General features: G+C 42.8%; 1 protein-coding gene across 2 annotated transcripts in view; it reads left to right on the top strand.

Moving 5' to 3' along the window:
• fsip1 (fibrous sheath interacting protein 1) overlaps positions 1–14115 on the top strand; it is a 44120-nt gene extending 30005 nt beyond the window's left edge. For both annotated transcript variants that reach the window (XM_024146359.2, XM_024146358.2), the window contains exon 11: positions 11153–14115. In XM_024146359.2, coding sequence (XP_024002127.1) covers positions 11153–11395 — 243 coding nt within the window. In that variant the 3' untranslated portion in view covers positions 11396–14115. The remainder of the gene's footprint in view (positions 1–11152) is intronic.
• Positions 14116–20803: the final 6688 nt, after the last annotated feature.

Below are 20803 nucleotides of genomic sequence, written 5' to 3'. Positions count from 1 at the left end.
TAACCCTGCTCTTCAGCTGTCTGCAACAGGTCAGGATAAAATGTTATTCCCACACCTCTTCTGGCTCTGTCCAATATCACAGTATGAAGGAGCACAATCACAGAATGTACAGTAAGACAGGATACATCAATGGGGCACTCCTCATTTTATCACTAATACATCATTAATACTGTCATTAGCCATTGTCTCAGATTTTTATAAATGACAATTCAAAGGCCATGTTTATACACACACTTACACTTTTGACCAACAAATTAGATGTTAGATCTCTGTGAAGTATTGTTTAGTTGATATATTTTTCACACAGTAGTGTTGACAGACTAGTACAGGCTCAGACTGTGCTGATGAGAGAAATAAGCCTGTCGTATGTGGAAGTGTGTTTGCTCTGGGCAGGTGGAGGTATGAGGGAGAACTAGAGGCTATGGCTCTGACACATCGTGGGTGGAAGGCTGGCTCTGCTGTCAGAGACCTGTTATGCTCAGTATTCAGGTGGTGTAGTATATGGGCTCTTTGTTCTGACAATCTGGTAGTTTCATAACAGTTTTCCACATAAGAGCGGTCAAGCTTTCCAGAAAGCCTGTTTGTCTGTGTCTGTGGGGAGGAAGCACAGGAATGTGAATGACGGGTGCTGCTGCACACTGCACTGCTACACACCCTGGATGAGTATAAAAAAGGATTATATGTATTTATAATATAAACTCAGCAACAAAAAGAAACGTCGACTGCATTTTTCAGCAAACTTAACATGTGTAAATATTTGTATGAACTAAAAAGATTCAACAACTGAACACAAACTGAACAAGTTCCACAGACATGTGACTAACAGAAATTGAATAATGTGTCCCTGAACAAAGGGGGGTCAAAATCAAAAGTACAGTCAGTATCTGGTGTGCGCACCAGCTGCGTTAAGTACTGCAGTGCATCTCCTCCTCATGGACTGCACCAGATTTGCCAGTTCTTGCTGTGAATGTTACCCCCTCTTCCACCAAGGTACCTGCAAGTTCCTAGGACATTTCTGGGGGGAATGGCCCTAGCCCTCACCCTCCGATCCAACAGGTTCCATACGTGCTCAATGGGATTGAGATCCAGGCTCTTCGCTGGCCATGGCAGAACACTGACATTCCTGTCTTGCAGGAAATCACGCACAGAACGAGCAGTATGGCTGGTGGCATTGTCATGCTGGAGGGTCATGCCAGGATGAGCCTGCAGGAAGGGTACCGCATGAGGGAGGAGGATGTCTTCCCTTTAATGCACAGTGTTGAGATTGTCTGCAATGACAACAAGCTCAGTCCGATGATGCTGTGACACACCGCCCCAGACCATGACGGACCCTCCACCTCCAAATCGATCCCGCTCCAGAGTACAGGCCTCGGTGTAACGCTCAATCCTTAGACGATAAATGCGAATCCAAGCATCAGGCTAAACCGCGACTTGTCAGTGAAGAGCACTTTTTGCCAGTCCTGTCTGGTCCAGTGACGGTGGGTTTGTGCCCATAGGCGACGTTGTTGCCGGTGATGTCTGGTGAGGACCTGCCTTACAACATGCCTACAATCCCTCACTCCAGCCTCTCTCAGCCTATTACGGACAGTCTGATCACTGATGGAGGGATTGTGCGTTCCTGGTGTAACTCAGGCAGTTGTTGCCATCCTGTACCTGTTCCGTAGGTGTGATGTTCAGATGTACCGATCCTGTGCAGGTGTTGTTACACGTGGTCTGCCACTGTGAGGACGATCAGCTGCAATTTATTGCCCTGGCCACATCTGCAGTCCTCATGCCTCCTTGCAGCATGCCTAAGGCACATTCACACAGATGAGCAGGGACCCTGGGCATCTTTCTTTTGGTGTTTTCAGAGTCAGTAGAAAGGCCTCTTTAGTGTCCTACGTTTTCATAACTGTGACCTTAATTGCCTACCGTCTGTAAGCTGTTAGTGTCTTAACTACCGTTCCACYGGTGCATGTTCATTAATTGTTTATGGTTCWTTGAACAAGCATGGGAAACAGTGTTTTAAACCCTTTACAATGAAAATCTGTGAAGTTATTTGGATTTTTACGAATTATCTTTGAAAGACAGGGTCCTGAAAATATATATAATTCTGTTGATGTTCCCTTGAGCAAGGCACTTAACCCTAATTGCTCCAGTAAGTTACTCTGGATAGGAGCGTCTGCTAAATTACTAAAATGTAGGAGGGGAGGATTCTCCCTGAATCTAATTCTGACTAACTCAGAGTGGGTTTGTTTTGGGCTCTGGCCAAGTGGCCACTGCCTGCCACTGGGCGAGACATCTAATGAAAGATTTAATGGAGCACTTTACCATTTAGCAGAAATTAAACATATTTCCATAAAGACTCTCCTGCCGGAGTGTGAATAAGGCTTACTCCCCCTTGTATTCACACCCAAAATACTACAGTTCTACAGTCCTTCTGGTCATTATGTATACCTGTAGGTGTAAACCCACTTGAAGCATTTCGCTACACTCGCAATAACATCTGCTAACCATGTGTATGTGACCAATAAAATTTGATTTGATATTTATCCGAGTCAGGTCAAAGTCAGGTCAGAGTGCCTTGTCATACTGAGCTATCCCTCAGCAGCCCTCTACTGATGAAGACCAGAAGAGGGCTCCCTGTTGTATCTTATCTGTTGGACTTACAGGAGCAAGTAGGGTTAAGTGCCTTGCTCAAGGGCACATCAACAGATTTTTCACCTAGTTGGTTTGGGGATTCAAATGGCTACCCAGACTATTTTCACCCCCCCCCCCTGCAGAGGCAGTCACTAATCATCTGAATCCAGGGTCTCCTCTTACCCGCAATTCAAATTTGACAATAAACAAACTTACCACTTCCCTCATTTACCCTGCAAGTGTAATATATGCATGGCCAAGGTTCAGCTGGTGTTATATGGATTTTGTTATATGAATTCTGAAAGGTTTAGAATATTTGACTGTCTAAAATTAACCATATGGGTCTGTCTGGTGTGCATGTGGTGCAACCAGAGTGGGGAACATCAAATCAAATTTTATTTGTCACATACACATGGTTAGCAGATGTTAATGCGAATGTAGCGAAATGCTTGTGCTTCTAGTTCCGACAATGCAGTAATAACCAACAAGTAATCTAACCTAACAATTCCACAACTACTACCTTATACACACAAGTGTAAAGGGATAAATAATATGTACATAAAGATATATGAATGAGTGATGGTACAGAACGGCATAGGCAAGATGCAGTAGATGGTATAGAGTACAGTATATACATATACATATGAGATGAGTAATGTAGGGTATGTAAACATAAAGTGGCATAGTTTAAAGTGGCTAATGATACATGTATTACATAAAGATGGCAAGATGCAGTAGATGATATAGAYTACAGTATATACATATACATATGAGATGAGTAATGTAGGGTATGTAAACATTATATTAAGTGGCATTGTTTAAAGTGGCTYGTGYTACATTTTTACATAATTTCCATCAATTCCCATTATTAAAGTGGCTGGAGTTGAGTCATTATGTTGGCAGCGGCCACTAAATGTTAGTGGTGGCTGTTTAACAGTCTGATGGCCTTGAGATAGAAGCTGTTTTTCAGTCTCTCGGTCCCTGCTTTGATGCACCTGTACTGACCTCGCCTTCTGGATGATAGCGGGGAGAACAGGCAGTGGCTCGGGTGGTTGTTGTCCTTGATGATCTTTATGGCCTTCCTGTGACATCGGGTGGTGTAGGTGTCCTGGAGGGCAGGTAGTTTGCCCCCGGTGATGCGTTGTGCAGACCTCACTACCCTCTGGAGAGCCTTACGGTTGTGGGCAGGGCAGTTGCCGTACCAGGCGGTGATACAGCCCGACAGGATGCTCTCGATTGTGCATCTGTAGAAGTTTGTGAGTGCTTTTGGTGACAAGCCGAATTCCTTCAGCCTCCTGAGGTTGAAGAGGCGCTGCTGCGCCTTCTTCACWACGCTGTCTGTGTGGGTGGACCAATTCAGTTTGTCCGTGATGTGTACACCGAGGAACTTAAAACTTTCCACCTTCTCCACTACTGTCCCGTCGATGTGGATAGGGGGGTGCTCCCTCTGCTGTTTCCTGAAGTCCACAATCATCTCCTTTGTTTTGTTGACGTTGAGTGTGAGGTTATTTTCCTGACACCACACTCCGAGGGCCCTCACCTCCTCCCTGTAGGCCGTCTCGTCGTTGTTGGTAATCAAGCCTACCACTGTAGTGTCGTCCGCAAACTTGATGATTGAGTTGGAGGCGTGCATGGCCACGCAGTCGTGGGTGAACAGGGAGTACAGGAGAGGGCTCAGAACGCACCCTTGTGGGGCCCCAGTGTTGAGGATCAGCGGGGTGGAGATGTTGTTACCTACCCAGGTCCAGGAAGTCCAGTACCCAGTTGCACAGGGCGGGGTCGAGACCCAGGGTCTCGAGCTTGATGACGAGTTTGGAGGGTACTATGGTGTTAAATGCTGAGCTGTAGTCGATGAACAGCATTCTCACATAGGTATTCCTCTTGTCCAGATGGGTTAGGGCAGTGTGCAGTGTGGTTGCGATTGCGTCGTCTGTGGACCTATTGGGTCGGTAAGCAAATTGGAGTGGGTCTAGGGTGTCAGGTAGGGTGGAGGTGATATGGTCCTTGACTAGTCTCTCAAAGCACTTCATGATGACGGAAGTGAGTGCTACGGGGCGGTAGTCGTTTAGCTCAGTTACCTTAGCTTTCTTGGGAACAGGAACAATGGTGGCCCTCTTGAAGCATGTGGGAACAGCAGACTGGGATAAGGATTGATTGAATATGTCCGTAAACACACCAGCCAGCTGGTCTGCGCATGCTCTGAGGACGCGGCTGGGAATGCCGTCTGGGCCTGCAGCCTTGCGAGGGTTAACACGTTTAAATGTATGGTCCTCAAAGCGAGCAAAAAAGTTATTTAGTCTGTCTGGGAGCAAGACATCCTGGTCCGCGACGGGGCTGGTTTTCTTTTTGTAATCCGTGATTGACTGTAGACCGTGCCACATACCTCTTGTGTCTGAGCTGTTGAATTGCGACTCTACTTTGTCTCTACTGGCACTTAGCTTGTTTGATTGCCTTGCGGAGGGAATAGCTACACTGTTTGTATTCGGTCATGTTTCCGGTCACCTTGCCCTGGTTAAAAGCAGTGGTTCGCGCTTTCAGTTTCACGCGAATGCTGCCATCAATCCACGGTTTCTGGTTTGGGAATGGAGAGATGTCGGTCGGTCTGTCCGTCTCTCTGTCTGGCCCAGCCTCATTAGGATTCTGTAACAACCGCCAGGCATATGGCTTGGATCAATACACCTTGTCTCGTTCTAATCCTTCAGACCTCCAAGTCTTCCCTTCTCTAGAATTTAGTTGATCCTCGGCAGCATCACATTTATGTAGAATAATTTTTGTTCTTTGTAGTTGATGTCTTTATAGCCCATACACTATCAGAATTTGGCAATTTCCTTTCCATAGTGTTACTTACAAATTGATCAGAAAGTTGTAATTCATGCTTTGTGTTCATTGTGCCATAGGCAGCTTCAGTCAGAAATTAGATCAAGGAATCTGGCACCTCTGCCTTATATTTCACATGTCCGTGTGGAGGTTGTATCGCTGTGAGGAAGCTGACCACAACGGGTCCGCAACTGCCGACTTCCTGACTGGCTCAGAGTTGGTCAAAAGCAAACATGTATTATTAACTTTTATTTATTCAGGGTAGCCCAATTGAGCCCAGGGTCTTATTCCCAGTGGTGCCCTGAGTTCATTTTTATTTTTATTTTTTTACAAACAGGAAGAAACATCTGCATTACAAAAAAAAKCAAGAAGAGTACAAATAACCACAAGGCACAACCTCAACAAAATGTCAGCAAAGAAACCATTACAATCAATCAAAACAACTACAATCCTCACTCAACACCAGAGTCCTAAACTGCTCTAGCGGCACCAGGGAATCATGATGTAAGGAATTTTGTAGGTTATTCCAAAAATGGAGGGCAATAAAACTAAAGGGGGATTTACCTAAATTGGTCGAGACCAGAGGAAACTCAAGAGTTAAACAAACCTTTTGATACAAGATGTAGTGGTAATTATTAAAACTGTCACCTGTGATAAAGAGAAAGGTGCTATGGTAGACGCCATCGAAAGGTTTAAGAGTAGTGGCTGTTGTATTCTGGTACATGGTGTCACCATAGTCAAGAACTGGCAGGAAAGTTGACTGTAAAATCTGCTTCCTGCTATTTAGGGAGAGGGGACAATATCTATTTTTTAAACCCCCTTCAAATCTTGGATTTTTAACTAGCTTATCCATATGTTTTTTGTGAACATTGTCTTTATCAATCCAAATGCCCAGATATTTCTAGGCGTGAACCCGATTGATGGGAYAACCATCTAATGAATAAAGATGTAGTTCATCTGAAACATGTTTGTGAGAAATTAGAAAACAACATATATTTAGTCTTGCCCYCCTTAAGTACAAGTTTTAAACCYACCAGGGCTTTCTGTAAGGCAACAAAGTTGCATTGCAGCTGTAACAGCCTGGTCAACATACATAATACTYTGCCATAAATGTTTCCCAGAGCGTTCAAACGGATTGTCTCACAAAGACATGCATTCTCCAGGCTGTCCTTTTCCCAACGGCACCAGCGTTTGATCGCGTTGKTCTGCATTACAAGTGCCCAAGCAGGCCTGACGGCCTCATTCCCCACTCAATGATAACCCTGTGAGAGAGTACAGTCCCAAAACACAGCACCTCATTGAAACAAGTCACTTTTCATTTCTTTTGGATAGGGTCCCTCACTTTCCTGTCAACGCAGCACTTTCTCTGTTTGCTGGAATGTGGTCTCTGGGCTGCTGGACYGCATCCCAGAAGCCCCGGCTGCAGCACAGGCCTTAACGAGTGGGTGCTGTGGAGAGCAGACTGGGCAGAGACAGACTGGGTAGAGACACACTGGGCAGAGACAGACTGGGTACAGACTTGGCAAAGAGACTGGGCAGTGACGGACAGGGGAACATACATCAGTCACRCAGCAACACCCCCGGCACGCACTGCAGAGGGGCATCTAGGGTCAGCCGCTCCGTCTGATCAGAGCGCTTTGTTATAGCCATTAAGGCTTCTCTCTCTCCATAGAGAGGCCTATGTATCCCCTCCATAGGGGAAGCTCACATGTGCTTCCCATGTCCAACGCACATGGTATTGGTAAGCCTAGAGCCAGAGGTACCCATTACTGCAGGCTGACCATGGAGTGTGTTGTATTGCCTCATCCATGAGCACTCAAATGCTGACATGCTTGTAATTGACCGATGGCGATGTGTTTTAATGACAGTGGTTTCAAGTTGAAGTAATGGCTCATTTACAGTCCAGCACATGTATTTCTAGTCACTGTCGTTACCTCATGGCCCTTATCTTTTAGTGTGTGAGTCAAACACACCAGTCAAAAAATTATAGTTTAGACAGGTTGAGAGAAAGGTTAAGTGTGTAATGTTTTACTTAGTGGTTAGTGTTATCACCATTCTGTACACACCATCAAGAGGCCCTAAGCCAGGGCCAAGGACATGCCCCATGCGTCTTCTCCCCTCAGTGCAGGGGGTTCCTTAGGGCCCCCTGGCCAAGCTAGGGTTGAAGGTCAAGTCCACAGTTAAGCGGCGGAGCAGCATGGGGTGCTTAATGCATGGGGTAGGGCAGGAATGTGTCCGTGGAGTGTACACCTCTGGCCGTTGTCAGCAGGGAAAGACGATATGCTGTGCGGGTAATTGCAGGGGTCGTAAATTAGTAATACCGCCCACCCTGTAATGGCCTAAAGCAGTAGTATTGAAAGTTGGGCTCGTGGGGGAATTGCAGTGGTGTTGCCAAATAAAAAAATGAAGAGTARAGATTATTTTATGGGACAATATACAAACGTTTTGAGAAAGATAATTTGAATCATATTTTATTGAGTAAATGTATTTATTGGTTCTCTTAATTTTTATCTGAGAGATTCAAATGTAAGGAATTTAAGGTTATTTGTTGGTGTGAAAATTTTAATTTGGCGATTTGTAAGGTTGTGTCATTAGATGTGGGGTGGGCAGAATTTCTAGTGAAAAAACAAATGGGGTTCTGGCTGAAAAAGTTTGAATACCACTAGCCTAAAGGGTGTCATTTAAGCAATAAGGCCTGAGGAGGTGTGGTACATGGCCAARATACCACAGCTAAGGGCTGTTCTTATGCACGACGCAATGCGGAGTTGGCCATATACCACAAACCCCTGAGGTGCCTTATTGCTATAAAAACTGGTTACCAACGTAATTGGATCAGTAAATAGTAATTTTTTCATACCCGTGGTTACTTAAGCATTAAGGCACGAGAAGGTATGGTATATGGCAAATATACCACATCCTAAGGGCTGTTCTTAAGCCACAACGCAATTAGGAGTGCCTGGATACAGCCCTTGGCCATGGTATATTGGCTATATACCACAAACCCCTGAGGTGCCTTATTGCTATTATCAACTGGTTACCAACGCAATTAAAAATAAATGTTTTGTCATASCTGTGGTATACGATATACCACGGCTGTCAGCCAATCAGCATTCAGGACTCGAAACACCCAGTTTATAAAGTCTGATATACCACGCTTTTAGCCAATGAGCATTCAGGYCTCTAACCGCCTGGTTTATAATACATTTTAGAGGACTTTCAACATACACAGGTAAGCTGAGGGAGAGACATCTAGCAAGCAACTGGGTCATGAGGGGCTGGTGAGTTTCAAAGGCTGGAAAGAGAAGGGACATTGATGAGCGATTAGGCCGTGTTCCCATTACGAGATATCAAGGAGAGTTTAAGGAGCGGGGTAGCAAAAGAGAATTCTACTTTTCAATTCGCATTACATTCTTGCCTTACCTATCGTTGTGGCTGGAAATGTGTCATTTTTGGTCCGCACCTRAAATTGAACGTAAATATCCCAGTAGCGAATTGCCAATAAGCACAAACTGTTCGACAATGACAAAAACTTTTCTTCCAAAACATATCACATATTGAATAATGCAGCCAAACCATATTACACTCTTGAATAATGCAAACAATTCACAAGCTGTACAGTTGAAGTCGGAAGTTTACATACACCTTAGCCAAATACATTTAAACTCAGTTTTTCACAATTCCTGACATTTAATCCTAGTAAAAATTCCCTGTCTTAGGTCCGTTAGGATCACCACTTTATTTTAAGAATGTGAAATGTCAAAATATTAGTAGAGATTATTATTTATTTCAGCTTTTATTTCTTTCATCACATTCCCAGTGGGTCAGAAGTTTACATACACTCAATTAGTATTTGGTACTAATTGTTTGACTTGGGTTATTTGGTTTCAATTGTTTGACTTGGGTTAAACGTTTCGGTAGCCTTCCACAAGCTTCCCACAATAAGTTGGGTGAATTTTGGCCCATCCCTCCMGACAGAGCTGTTGTAAATGAGTCAGGTTTGTAGGACTCCTTGCTCGCACAAGCTTTTTCAGTTCTGCCCACAGATTTTCTATGGGATTGAGGTCAGGGCTTTGTGATGGCCACTCCAATACCTTGACTTTGTTGTCCTTAAGCCATTTTGCCACAACTTTGAAAGTATGCTTGGGGTCATTGTCCATTTGGAAGASCCAATCGCGACCAAGCTTTAACTTCCTGACTGATGTCTTGAGATGTTGTTTCAATGTATCCACATCATTTTCCATCCTCATGATGTCATCTATTTTGTGAAGTGCACCAGTCCCTTCCTTGCTGAGCGGCCTTTCAGGTTATGTCGATATAGGACTCGTTTTACTATGGATATAGATACTTTTGTACCTGTTTCCTCCAGCATCTTCACAAGGTCCTTTCTGTTGTTCTGGGATTAATTTGCACTTATCGCACCAGAGTACGTTCATCTCTAGGAGACAGAACGCGTCTCTTTCCTGAGCGGTATGACGGTGTTTATACTTGCGTACTATTGTTTGTACAGATGAATGTGGTACCTTCAGGGGTTTGGAAATTGCTCCCAAGGATGAACCAGACATGTGGAGGTCTACAATTTCTTTTTTGAGGTCTTGGCTGATTTCTTTTGATTTTCCCATGATGTCAAGCAAAGAGGCACTGAGTTTGAAGGTAGGCCTTGAAATACATCCACAGGTACACCTCCAATTGACTCAAATMATGTCAATTAGCCTATCAGACGCTTCTAATGCCATGACATCATTTTCTGGAATTTTCCAAGCHGTTTAAAGGCACAGTCAACTTAGTGTATGTAAACTTCTGACCTACTGGAATTGTGATACAGTGAATTATAAGTGAAATAARCTGTCTGTAAACAATTGTTGGAAAAATTACTTGTGTCATGCACAAAGTAGATGTCCAGAACTATAGTTTGTTAACAAGAAATGTGTGGAGTGGTTGAAAAGCGAGTTTTAATGACTCCAACCTAAGTGTAAACTTCCGACTTCAACTGTACATGCGTATGATACGTCGAACACAATACATTCATTCGACCTGGTGAAAATCAGTTTTTGGGACCTTACTTGCTTACCACTTTTTCCATGTGCTTTCTTCCTTCACAGAAAATTATGACCTCTTCCTAAATATTTGGTCAAATTATGCATTTTTAAAGATGGTTTCCTAGAAACAAGGTTGCCTCAACTTTCCCCTTTTGCTCAACTTACCCCACTTTGAAAATGAATCCTCATTGTTAAGTTAAAGAAAAGAGCCTTGATAATACAGAAGTTGCCAAAGAGTTGACATTTGATTTCTGTCATTTGTGTAAGCCATTTCTGTGCATTGGCTATCTCCTTGAACTCCCTGCATTTCCAAAAGGCTCTGTGAAGACCCTTACTTATCTGTAGAAAAACAACCTCTCGTCCAACTAGAAGTGTTTTAGGCAACTGGAAATTTGTTTAGTTGGGCTGTCCAACTATTTTGTGGGACGCAGTCCCACCAAGCACAGGGACGTCTGTGGCAGGTTCATTAATCATCTTGAAATACCACTGCTATCAATGGTAGAGCATTTTCATCAGAGTTTATCGGAACCAAATCATCGGCCTACTGAACAATGACTACAGTAGGAATACTGCTGGGAAGTGATCTTAGATATCTTCAGTGTTTCTTGTTCAGTATCGTATTTTGTCTCTCTGTCTTTGTCACTGTCTCTATCTCTCTCTCTTGCCCTCTCTTTTTCTAGTTTGACAAACCAATACTACTGGAGGAGCAGCTGATGACTCTGTTGGAGGAGTATGAGATATCACAGAGCTGGGGACATGGTCTGGGGACAAGGGACACATCACCCAGGGACAACTCTGATACGGAGAGCCTGCCGGACAGCACCCCCCGTCTCTCTGACTATATCCTGTCAGAGTTGCTTAGAGATGCATACACCACCAGCTTTAGCCAGTTGGACAAAGCCACCACTATGTGTTCACCATAGAGTATTAACACATACTGTATGTTGGGTGRGACAAATATAGAAATGTGTATATTTACTGTGCATTCAGAAAGTATTCAGACCCCTTGACTTTTTCCACATTTGATTACGTTACTGCCTTATACTAAAATGGATGAAATACATGTTTTGCCTCATCAATCTCATACAATACCCCATAATGACAAAGCAAAAACAGGTTTTTAGATTTTTTTTTCATATTTATATATAAAAAAAATAAACACATTTACATAAGTATGCAGACCCTTTACTCAGTACTTTGTTGAAGCACCTTTGGCAGCAATTACAGCCTTGAGTCTTCTTGGGTATGACGCTACAAGTTTGGCACACCTGTATTTGGGGAGTTTATCCTATTCTTCTCTGCAGATCCTCTCAAGCTCTGTCAGGTTGGATGGGGAACGTTGCTGCACAGCTATTTTCAGGTCAGATGTTCGCTCGGGTTCAAGTCCAGGCTCTGGCTGGACCACCTAAGGACATTCAGAGACTTGTCCCGAAGCCTCTCCTGCGTTGTCTTGGCTGTGTGCTTAGTGTCGTTGTCCTGTTGGAAGGTGAACCTTCGCCCCAGTCTGAGGTTCGGAGTGCTCTGGAGCAGGTTTTCATCAAAGATCTCTCTGTACTTTGGTCCTTTCATCTTTCCCTCGATCCTGACTAGTCTCCCAGTCCCTGCAGCTGAAAAACATCCCCACAGCATGATGCTGCCACCACCATGCTTCACCGTAGGAATGGTGCCAGGTTTCCTCCAGACGTGACGCTTGGCATTCAGGCCAAAGAGTTCAATCATCAGACCAGAGAATCTTGTTTCTCATGGTCTGAGAGTCCTTTAGGTGCCTCTTGGCAAACTCCAATCATGGCATGTGTCTTTTACTGAGGCGTGGCTTCCGTCTGGCCGCTCTACAATAAAGGCCTGAGTGCTGCAGAGATGGTTGTCCTAATGGAAAGTTCTTCCATATCCACAGAGGAACTCTGGAGCTCTCTCAGTGACCATCGGGTTCTTGGTCACCTCCCTGACCAAGGCCCTTCTCCCCGATTGCTCAGTTTGACCGGGCGGACAGCTCTAGGAAGAGTCTTGGTGGTTCCAAACGTCTTCCATTTAAGAATGATGGAGGCCACTGTGTTCTTGGGGACCTTCAATGCTGCATAACTATTTTGGTACCCTTCCCTAGACCTGTCCCTCGACACAATCCTGTCTCGGAGCTCTACGGACAATTCCTTCGACCTCATGGCTTGTTCTTTGTTCTGACCTGCACTGTCAACCTTGGGACCTTATATAGACAGGTATGTGCCTTTCTAAATCATATCCAATCAATTGAATTTACCACAGGTGGACTCCAAGTTGTAGAAACTTCTGAAGGATGATCAATGTAAACAGGATGCACCTGTGCTCAATTTCGAGTCTCATAGCAAAGGGTCTGAATATCTACGTAAATAAGATATTTCTTTATTTTATTTTATTCTAAAAACATGTTTTCGCTTTGTCATTGGGCTATTGTGTGTAGATTGACGAGGGGGAAAACAACATTTTAATTCATTTAAGAATAAGGCTGTAACGTAACAAAATGTGGAAAAAGGGAAGGGGTTTGAATACTTTCCTATTATGCTGTATATGGTTATATGGTGCTAACAACCAGGCCTGCGGTCATGTCACCAGAAGGGCAGCAATATGGATTTCTTCCAGACAGACTCTCCCACACCAACTAACACACAATGACTGTATGAATCACTGAGTCTTGTTAAACTGTAGTGTATAATCATAAGAATAACTATATTATACAAGTATTTTGATGTTTGTCAAGGCTTTATAGAATGTCTTTTGATTTCCTAAATGGCGTGATACATTATGAAACTATTAAACCTGWAACTAATCTTTTTATCGCTCTATTGTGCCTTTTTACAATGATTGCTCCCCTCGGTCTGTATATTCTACTTGAGTATTTCCATTCATTTACACTTTCCTGTAGCGCCAAATGAGGAGTCAGAACAGTAGGAGAGCCCATTGTATTAACCCTGCTAATGTAGATGAGAACAGACCGTTTCTGGTCTCTTTAAACTTAACAACGGATTTATTTGACCGCACAATGTACCTCATGCATAATCATTTASCTGTGAGCAGTGGGAGTGTGGGCCTGTTGGACAGACAGACCCCCAGGAACCAAACTGCCCAATGATTTCACTACAACAGTTTCACTCCAATTCACTTAGTCAATCTATATGTGCAGTTGAAGTCGGAAGTTTACATACACTTAGGTTGGAGTCATTAAAACTCGTTTTTCAACCACTCCACAAATTTCTTGTTAACAAACTATAGTTTTGGCAAGTCGGTTAGGACTACTTTGTGGATGACACAAGTKATTTTTCCAACAATTGTTTACAGACAGATTATTTCACTTATAATTGTCACGTTCTGACCTTAGTTCCTTTTTTATGTCTTTGTGTTAGGTTGGTCAGGGTGTGAGTTGGGGCGGGTATGTTCCTTTTTCTATGTTGTTATATTTCTGTGTTTGGCCTGGTATGGTTCTCAATCAGAGGCAGCTGTCGATCGTTGTCTCTGATTGAGAATCATACTTAGGTAGCCTGTTTTCCCCATTTTGGTTGTGGGTGTTTATTTTCTGTGTAGTGTCTGTTCACCTTGCAGAACTGTTTCGTTTTCTCCTCGTTGTTATTTTGTGTAGTTTTCAATTAAATTATGACGAACACTTACCACGCTGCATTTTGGTCCTCTTCTCCTTCACCAGACGAGAATCGTTACAATAATTCACTGTATCACAATTCCAGTGGGTCAGAAGTTTACATACACTAAGTTGACTGTGCCTTTTAAACAGCTTGGAAAGTTCCAGAAAATGATGTCATGGCTTTAGAAGCTTCTGWTAGGCTAATTGACATCATTTGAGTCAATTGGAGGTGTACCTGTGGATGTATTTCAAGGCCTACCTTCAGACTCAGTGCCTCTTTGCTTGACATCATGGGAAAATCAAAAGAAATCAGCCAAGACCTCAGAAAAAAAATTGTTGACCTCCACATGTCTGGTTCATCCTTGGGAGCAATTTCCAAACGCCTGAAGGTACCACGTTCATCTGTACAAACAATAGTACGCAAGTATAAACACCATGGGACCACGCAGCCGTCATACCACTCAGGAAGGAGACGCGTTCTGTGTCCTAGAGATTAACGAATTTTGGTGTGAAAAGTGCAAATCAATCCCAGAACAACAGCAAAGGACCTTGTGAAGATGCTGGAGGAAACGGGTACAAGAGTATCTATATCCACAGTGAAACGAGTTCTATATTGACATAACCTGAAAGGCCGCTCAGCAAGGAAGAATCCACTGCTCCAAAACCGCCATAAAAAAGCCAGACTACGGTTTGCAACTGCACATGGGGACAAAGATCGTACTTTTTTGAAAAATGTCCTCTGGTCTGATGAAACAAAAGTAGAACTGTTTGGCCATAATGACCATCGTTATGATTGGAGGAAAAAGGGGGATGTTTGCAAGCCGAAGAACACCATCCCAACCGTGAAGGATGGGGGTGGCAGCATCATTTTGRGGGGGTGCTTTGCTGCAGGAGGGACTGGTGCACCTCACAAAATAGATGGCATCATGAGGTAGGAAAATTATGTGGATATATTGAAGCAACATCTCAAGACATCAGTCAGGAAGTTGAAGCTTGGTCACAAATGGGTCTTCCAAATGGACAATGACCCCAAGAATACTTCCAAAGTTGTGGCAAAATGGCTTAACTTCTCTGCGCTACGGATCCCTTTAGCGGGATCATTTTCCTAAACAACCGCTGAATTGCAGGGCGCAAAATATTACTAACAATATTTATAATCATGCAATCACAAGTGAAATATACCAAAACACAGCTTAGCTTGTTGTTAAGCCACCTATCGTGTCAGATTTTGAAAATATGCTTTGCAGCGAAAGCAATCCAAGCTTTTGTGAGTGTATCCATCAATGCTACAACAGCTAGCCCCAAATTAGCATGGTCACGAAAGTCAGAAAAGCAATAAAATTAATCGCTTACCTTGATAATCTTCGGATGTTTGCACTCACGAGACTCCCAGTTACACAACAAATGTTCTTTTTGTTCGATAAATATGACTTTTATAACAAAAAAACGCCATTTGGGTTGTGCGTTATGTTCAGAAAACCAAAACCTCGTTCCGTTCGACGAAAATTCTAAAAAGTATCCGTAATGTTCGTAAGAAACATATCAAATGTTTTTTATAATCAATCCTCAGGTTGTTTTTAACAAACATAATCGATAATATTTCAACCGGACCGTAACCTATTCAATAAAAGAGAGAAAGAAAATGGAGAGCTACCCCTCTCGCGCGCAGGAACTAAATCAGAGGACACCTGACTAGTTTTGAAAAATCTCGCTCATTTTTCAAAATAAAAGCCTGAAACTATGTCTAAAGCCTGGTCACAGCCTGAGGAAGCCATTGGAAAAGGAATCTGGTTGATACCCCTTTAAATGGAAGAAAGACGGCCAGGAAACACAGATTAAAAAAAATATATAATAAATAACTTCCGGGTTAGATTTCCTCAGGTTTTTGCCTGCAGAATCAGTTTTGTTATACTCACAAGACAATATTTTGACAGTTTTGGAAACTTTGGAGTGTTTTCTATCCTAATCTGTAATTATAATGCATATTCTACGATCTGGACCTGAGAAATAGTCCGTTTACCTTGGACGTTATTTAAAAGAAATAATAATAATCTGATCCCTAGCGTCAAGAGGTTTTAAGGACAACAAAGTCAAGTTATTGGAGTGGCCATCACAAAGCCCTGACCTCAATCCTATAGAACATTTGTGGTTAGAACTGAAAAAGGAGGCCTTTAAATCTGACTCAGTTACACCAGCTCTGTCAGGAGGAGTGGGCCAAAATTCACCCAACTTATTGTGGGAAGGTTGTGGAAGGCTACCCAAAACGTTTGACCCAAGTTAAACAATTTAATGGCAATGCTACCAAATACAAATTGAGTGTATGTAAACTTCTGACCCACTGGGAATGTGATGAAAGAAATAAAAGCTCAAATAAATCATTTTCTCCACTACTCTTCTGACATTTCACATTCTTAAAATAAAGTGGTGATCCTAACTGACTGACAGGGAATTTTTACTAGGATTAAATGTCAGGAATTGTGAAAAACTGAGTTTTAATGTATTTGGCTGAGGTGTATGTAAACTTCCGACTTCAACTGTATCTGAAGGGACACAGATGTTGCAATCTATCAAATCATTATTGCAGTTATTGGCAGAATAATACGGTTCAATCAGAGTGATTTGAGGAGCCAATGATGTCCTCTAGGTATGGTCTGCTTACCTTCATTGCATAACAATGAGGTCAACTCTGAGGTAAAGGGAGCAGTAGCAAGCTGGGGCTGTCTGGATTTGGATTTGGCATGAACTTGCAGTGTTGCCATTGACTGTCAGAGATGTGCCCTGTAAAATGACTGAATCAACATTCTGTTTGTAGAAAGTACAAGCTCAGTGTCTCTTCTACAGAAGCCAAACAGCAAAGGCTGTAGGTCTGTGGAATGCCTCAGATAGGTGTGACTCTATAAGCTATTTGAGGTTTCATTCACTGGTCAATTCCAAGAAAAATAGACACAGTGCTATGTGGGTTATATTGTGTAATAGCTCTACATTAGTAATAGTACACTGAGGCTGTACCCGCTTTAAGTTTTAGCAGTGGTCAAGTAGGCTGCTGTGGCTATTTGATCATAATGTAGACACAGTGTACCATCAAAAACAATGGAGAAAAACACATCCCATAACATTTTAACATGGAAATAGCTGTTATATCATTCAGCCTACAGTAGCAGCCAATGTGTGGTGTTCAATGACTACATTCCATGAGACTTTAAAAAATAAAATACATCCAGGGCTTGACATAAACCTGTTTAGGAGGTGACTTAAAATGTTATGTTTGATGCAATAATCCACTTTACAAAATAAATGCATTATTATTCCCATACCATTATTACAGAGAATCAGACAAATTATGCTACGCACTCCCTATTGGCTACTTATCTTATTCAAGACCGTCTCAAAATACAACACTTCCCCTAAGACATAAAATAGCTCTTTACCTGATTTGCCTTTCAAAGATGGATAGAAATAGACACGTTTTGTGCTCTTGTTGGAAGCAACCACTCCCCCATTGTTGACCCGAAATGAGCTATAACTTCTTACTACTCGAAAGTCATCTTTATTCTCGCTCAGAAACCTCCCGTGGCTTATTTTTCAAATTGTCATGTTTCGTTTCTAAATGTCTGCGCAAGAGTGAAGGTTTCCTGCAAGAGAGTAACGGTTAATGTGACTGGATGTTAATTATTTGACTAGGCTACCTGTATTTGACATTGTTTTGTTATTTCGCTGAACACTAGATGGTTTAATMTTATTTTTGGCAGCGAAACGAGGCTACTCAGGCAAGAAAAAACTGTTGTGTTTAAAAAAAAAAATGGTGAATCACATTTTTATTTTGCGTACCGGTGATGGCATTGCGCGTACCCCTGGGGGCTTGTATACCTTAGTTTGGGAATACGTGGTCTATCGTATCAAAATCTTTGYCCAAGTCAATAAAAATAGCAGCACAACATTGCTTAGAATCAATGGCAATGGTGACATCATTAAGGACCTTTAAGGTTGCAGTGACACATCCATAACCTGAGTGGAAACCAGAATGCATACCAGAGAAAATACAATAGACATCAAGAAAGCCAGTCAGTTGATTATTAACAACACTTTTGATGAACAGGGCAAAATAGAAATAGGTCTATAACAGTTAGGATCAGCTTGATCTTCCCCTTTAAATAAAGGACGAACCATGGCTGCCTTCCAAGCGATAGGAACCTCCCCAGAAAGGAGAGACAGGCTTGGCGATGATAGGGCCAGCAACCTTAAAGAAGAAAGGGTCTAAAATATCTGACCCAGATGTTTTTTGGGGGGTCAAGTTTCATGAGCTCCTTTTGCACCTCGTGACTGCCTGCAGGGAGAAACTTTGTAGCGGGTTAGGGGAAAAAGAGGGAGAAGCATCGGGGATAGTCGCATCAGAAGGAGTGGGAGATGAGGAAATGTGGGATGGGCAAGGAGGCATGGCTGAGTCAAATAGGAATCATGACTTAAGAGCTCAGCTATGTGCTTCTTGTCAGTAACAACCACATCATCAACATGAAGGGACATGGTTAGCTGTGATGAGGGTTTATTATCCAGGTCTTTAACCGTTTCCAGAACTTCTTGTGAGAGAACTGCCCCTTAAAGTAACTAACGTTGGCCTTCCGGATACCCTGAGTGCAAGTATTTCTSATTTGCCTGAACGAGAGCCAGTCAGCTTGAGTATGCGTGTGCCAAGCCTTTCGCCAAATGCAATTCTTGAGGTGGAGTAACTCTGGTTGAACCAGGGGCTGAACCTGTTTTAATTCTCATTTTCTTTATGGGGGCGTGTTTGTTAACAATACCACTGAAAATATTAAAAAGAAGGTCCAAGTGTCTTTGACAGAGAGGATCAAGCTGATTCTATACCAATTTACAGAGGCCAGATCTTGAAGGAAGGCTTGCCCATTAAAGTTTTTTAGCAAGCGTCTATGACAAATCAGGACAGGTCGTTTCACTGAGCAGCCATTACGAACACAGGCTGTAAAACAGTGATCACTAAATTCATTATAGAAAAAAAACAGACGGATACCTATCAGGATTATTTGTGAGGATAACATCAAGGAGAGTAACCTTTTCTGGGTGCCTGGAGTCATACCTTGTGGGATTGGTAATAATCTTGCTTTAGGACTTGGTCAGGTGGTTTAAGCATGTCCKAYTTTAGGTCACCTAGCAGGACAAATTCAGACTTAGTGTAAGGGGCCAGGAGAGCGCTTAAGGCAGGTAGGGTACAGGCCGGTGCTGATGGAGGACAATAGCACCCAGCAACAGTCAACAAGGAGCTATTTGAAAGTTTAATGCTTAAAACCAGCAAATAATTTTTTTGGGGGAACTGAGCACTGAAGGTGATCCTTGGTAAAGATTGCCACTCCCCCACCTTTGGAAGATCTGTCTTGCCAAAAAAGGTTATAACCAGAAAGGTTAACATCAGTGTTCAAAACACTRTTTCTTAACCATGTCTCAGTAATGACCAACACATCTGGATTGGAGCTGTGAACCCACACTTTCAATTGATCCGTTTTAGGTAATAAGCTTCTAGTGTTAACGTGCAGAAAACCCAGGCTTTTACAAGAGCAGAAATCAGTGAAGCAGATATCAGAGCACAAGTCAGAATTGCAGCAAGCAACAGTAGATGAGCCAGGGTGTACTTGCACATTTCCAGATATCATCAACAGTAATACAATCAAGGCACGGCATAGTACAGGGAGAACTCTGCAGTGGTGATTTATGACATCTGAATGTGCATCAGATGGCAACAAGATCATATTGTATAGCAATTTCATCAGGTAACTTGAATACAAAGCCGGTGAGAGGTGGTTAGAATAGGATGGGAGGCCAAAAGTCTGTGTAACCAATAGATCGTCAGAGTCCCAAGTGTGGGAACAAACATAGTCTGTCCCACGGTTGGGTAAAAAAAGTTTGTAGTCAACAAACTATGCAAGAGTCATGAGGCAAATAGCAAAATAGCAAAATGCGCAAGAAAAAATATATATAATGACTTGAGGCTAGCCATTGTAAGTTCAGTGTCACTTGCCAAAAAAGTGTGTGTGTGCTTGAAGTGAGCGAAAGCTCGGGAGAGAGGGGGGAGTGTGGTGGGGGTACCTGTACCAGACAGAGGGAGACAGGGCAGATGGTGAACAGATCGCCAGGTGGAATCCAAGCAGCAGTGCAGCAGGCAATGGGAGTAGGTGTCACAACCACTTGGGAGAAGCTTTTATTTCTGGAGGCAGATTTSTTGTGGAAAATTCCAGTGGATGGTCTTTGAACAATAGGAGTGGGTTTCAAAGACTCCTGCCACTTGTTGGGCCCAAAGGCCTCGACACCTTTCACTTCAAACCTCAGCGCTAATTGAAGTTGTATCTGGTCTGTCCTAGCAAGCCTGGCAGCCTTAACTCAGCATTCAGTCCCCATAAAATAAAATCTATCATTGTCATGTACTTTATTTATTTATTTTAAATGTTTTCTTCTTTTCTTTCAAAATAGCACCAGACCAAACACTACTCACTCAGTTCCAGGTTGGATGGTGTCCTCAGGTCTCTGCTGTTTGTTTGCTAGAGCACCCTCCATATTGCTTGGAAGCAGGTAATCTTGGTTGCAGTAATCTATCTGGTTAATTTTGTCCAAAATTAGGTTGTAGGATTGGAGTTTTTATCTGGAGCGAAGGCCATGCAGTGGAGGGTAGCATCCTGCATATGTCCTTGTCGAAAAATTCAAGTTTATCTAACTCCAAATC

The sequence above is a fragment of the Salvelinus sp. IW2-2015 genome, unplaced genomic scaffold (genome assembly GCF_002910315.2).
Source record: "Salvelinus sp. IW2-2015 unplaced genomic scaffold, ASM291031v2 Un_scaffold16374, whole genome shotgun sequence".
In the NCBI taxonomy this organism is placed as follows: Eukaryota; Metazoa; Chordata; class Actinopteri; order Salmoniformes; family Salmonidae; genus Salvelinus; species Salvelinus sp. IW2-2015.
The sequence above is the reverse complement of the archived record's forward strand: the minus strand, read 5'-3'. Positions and strand labels throughout refer to the sequence as shown.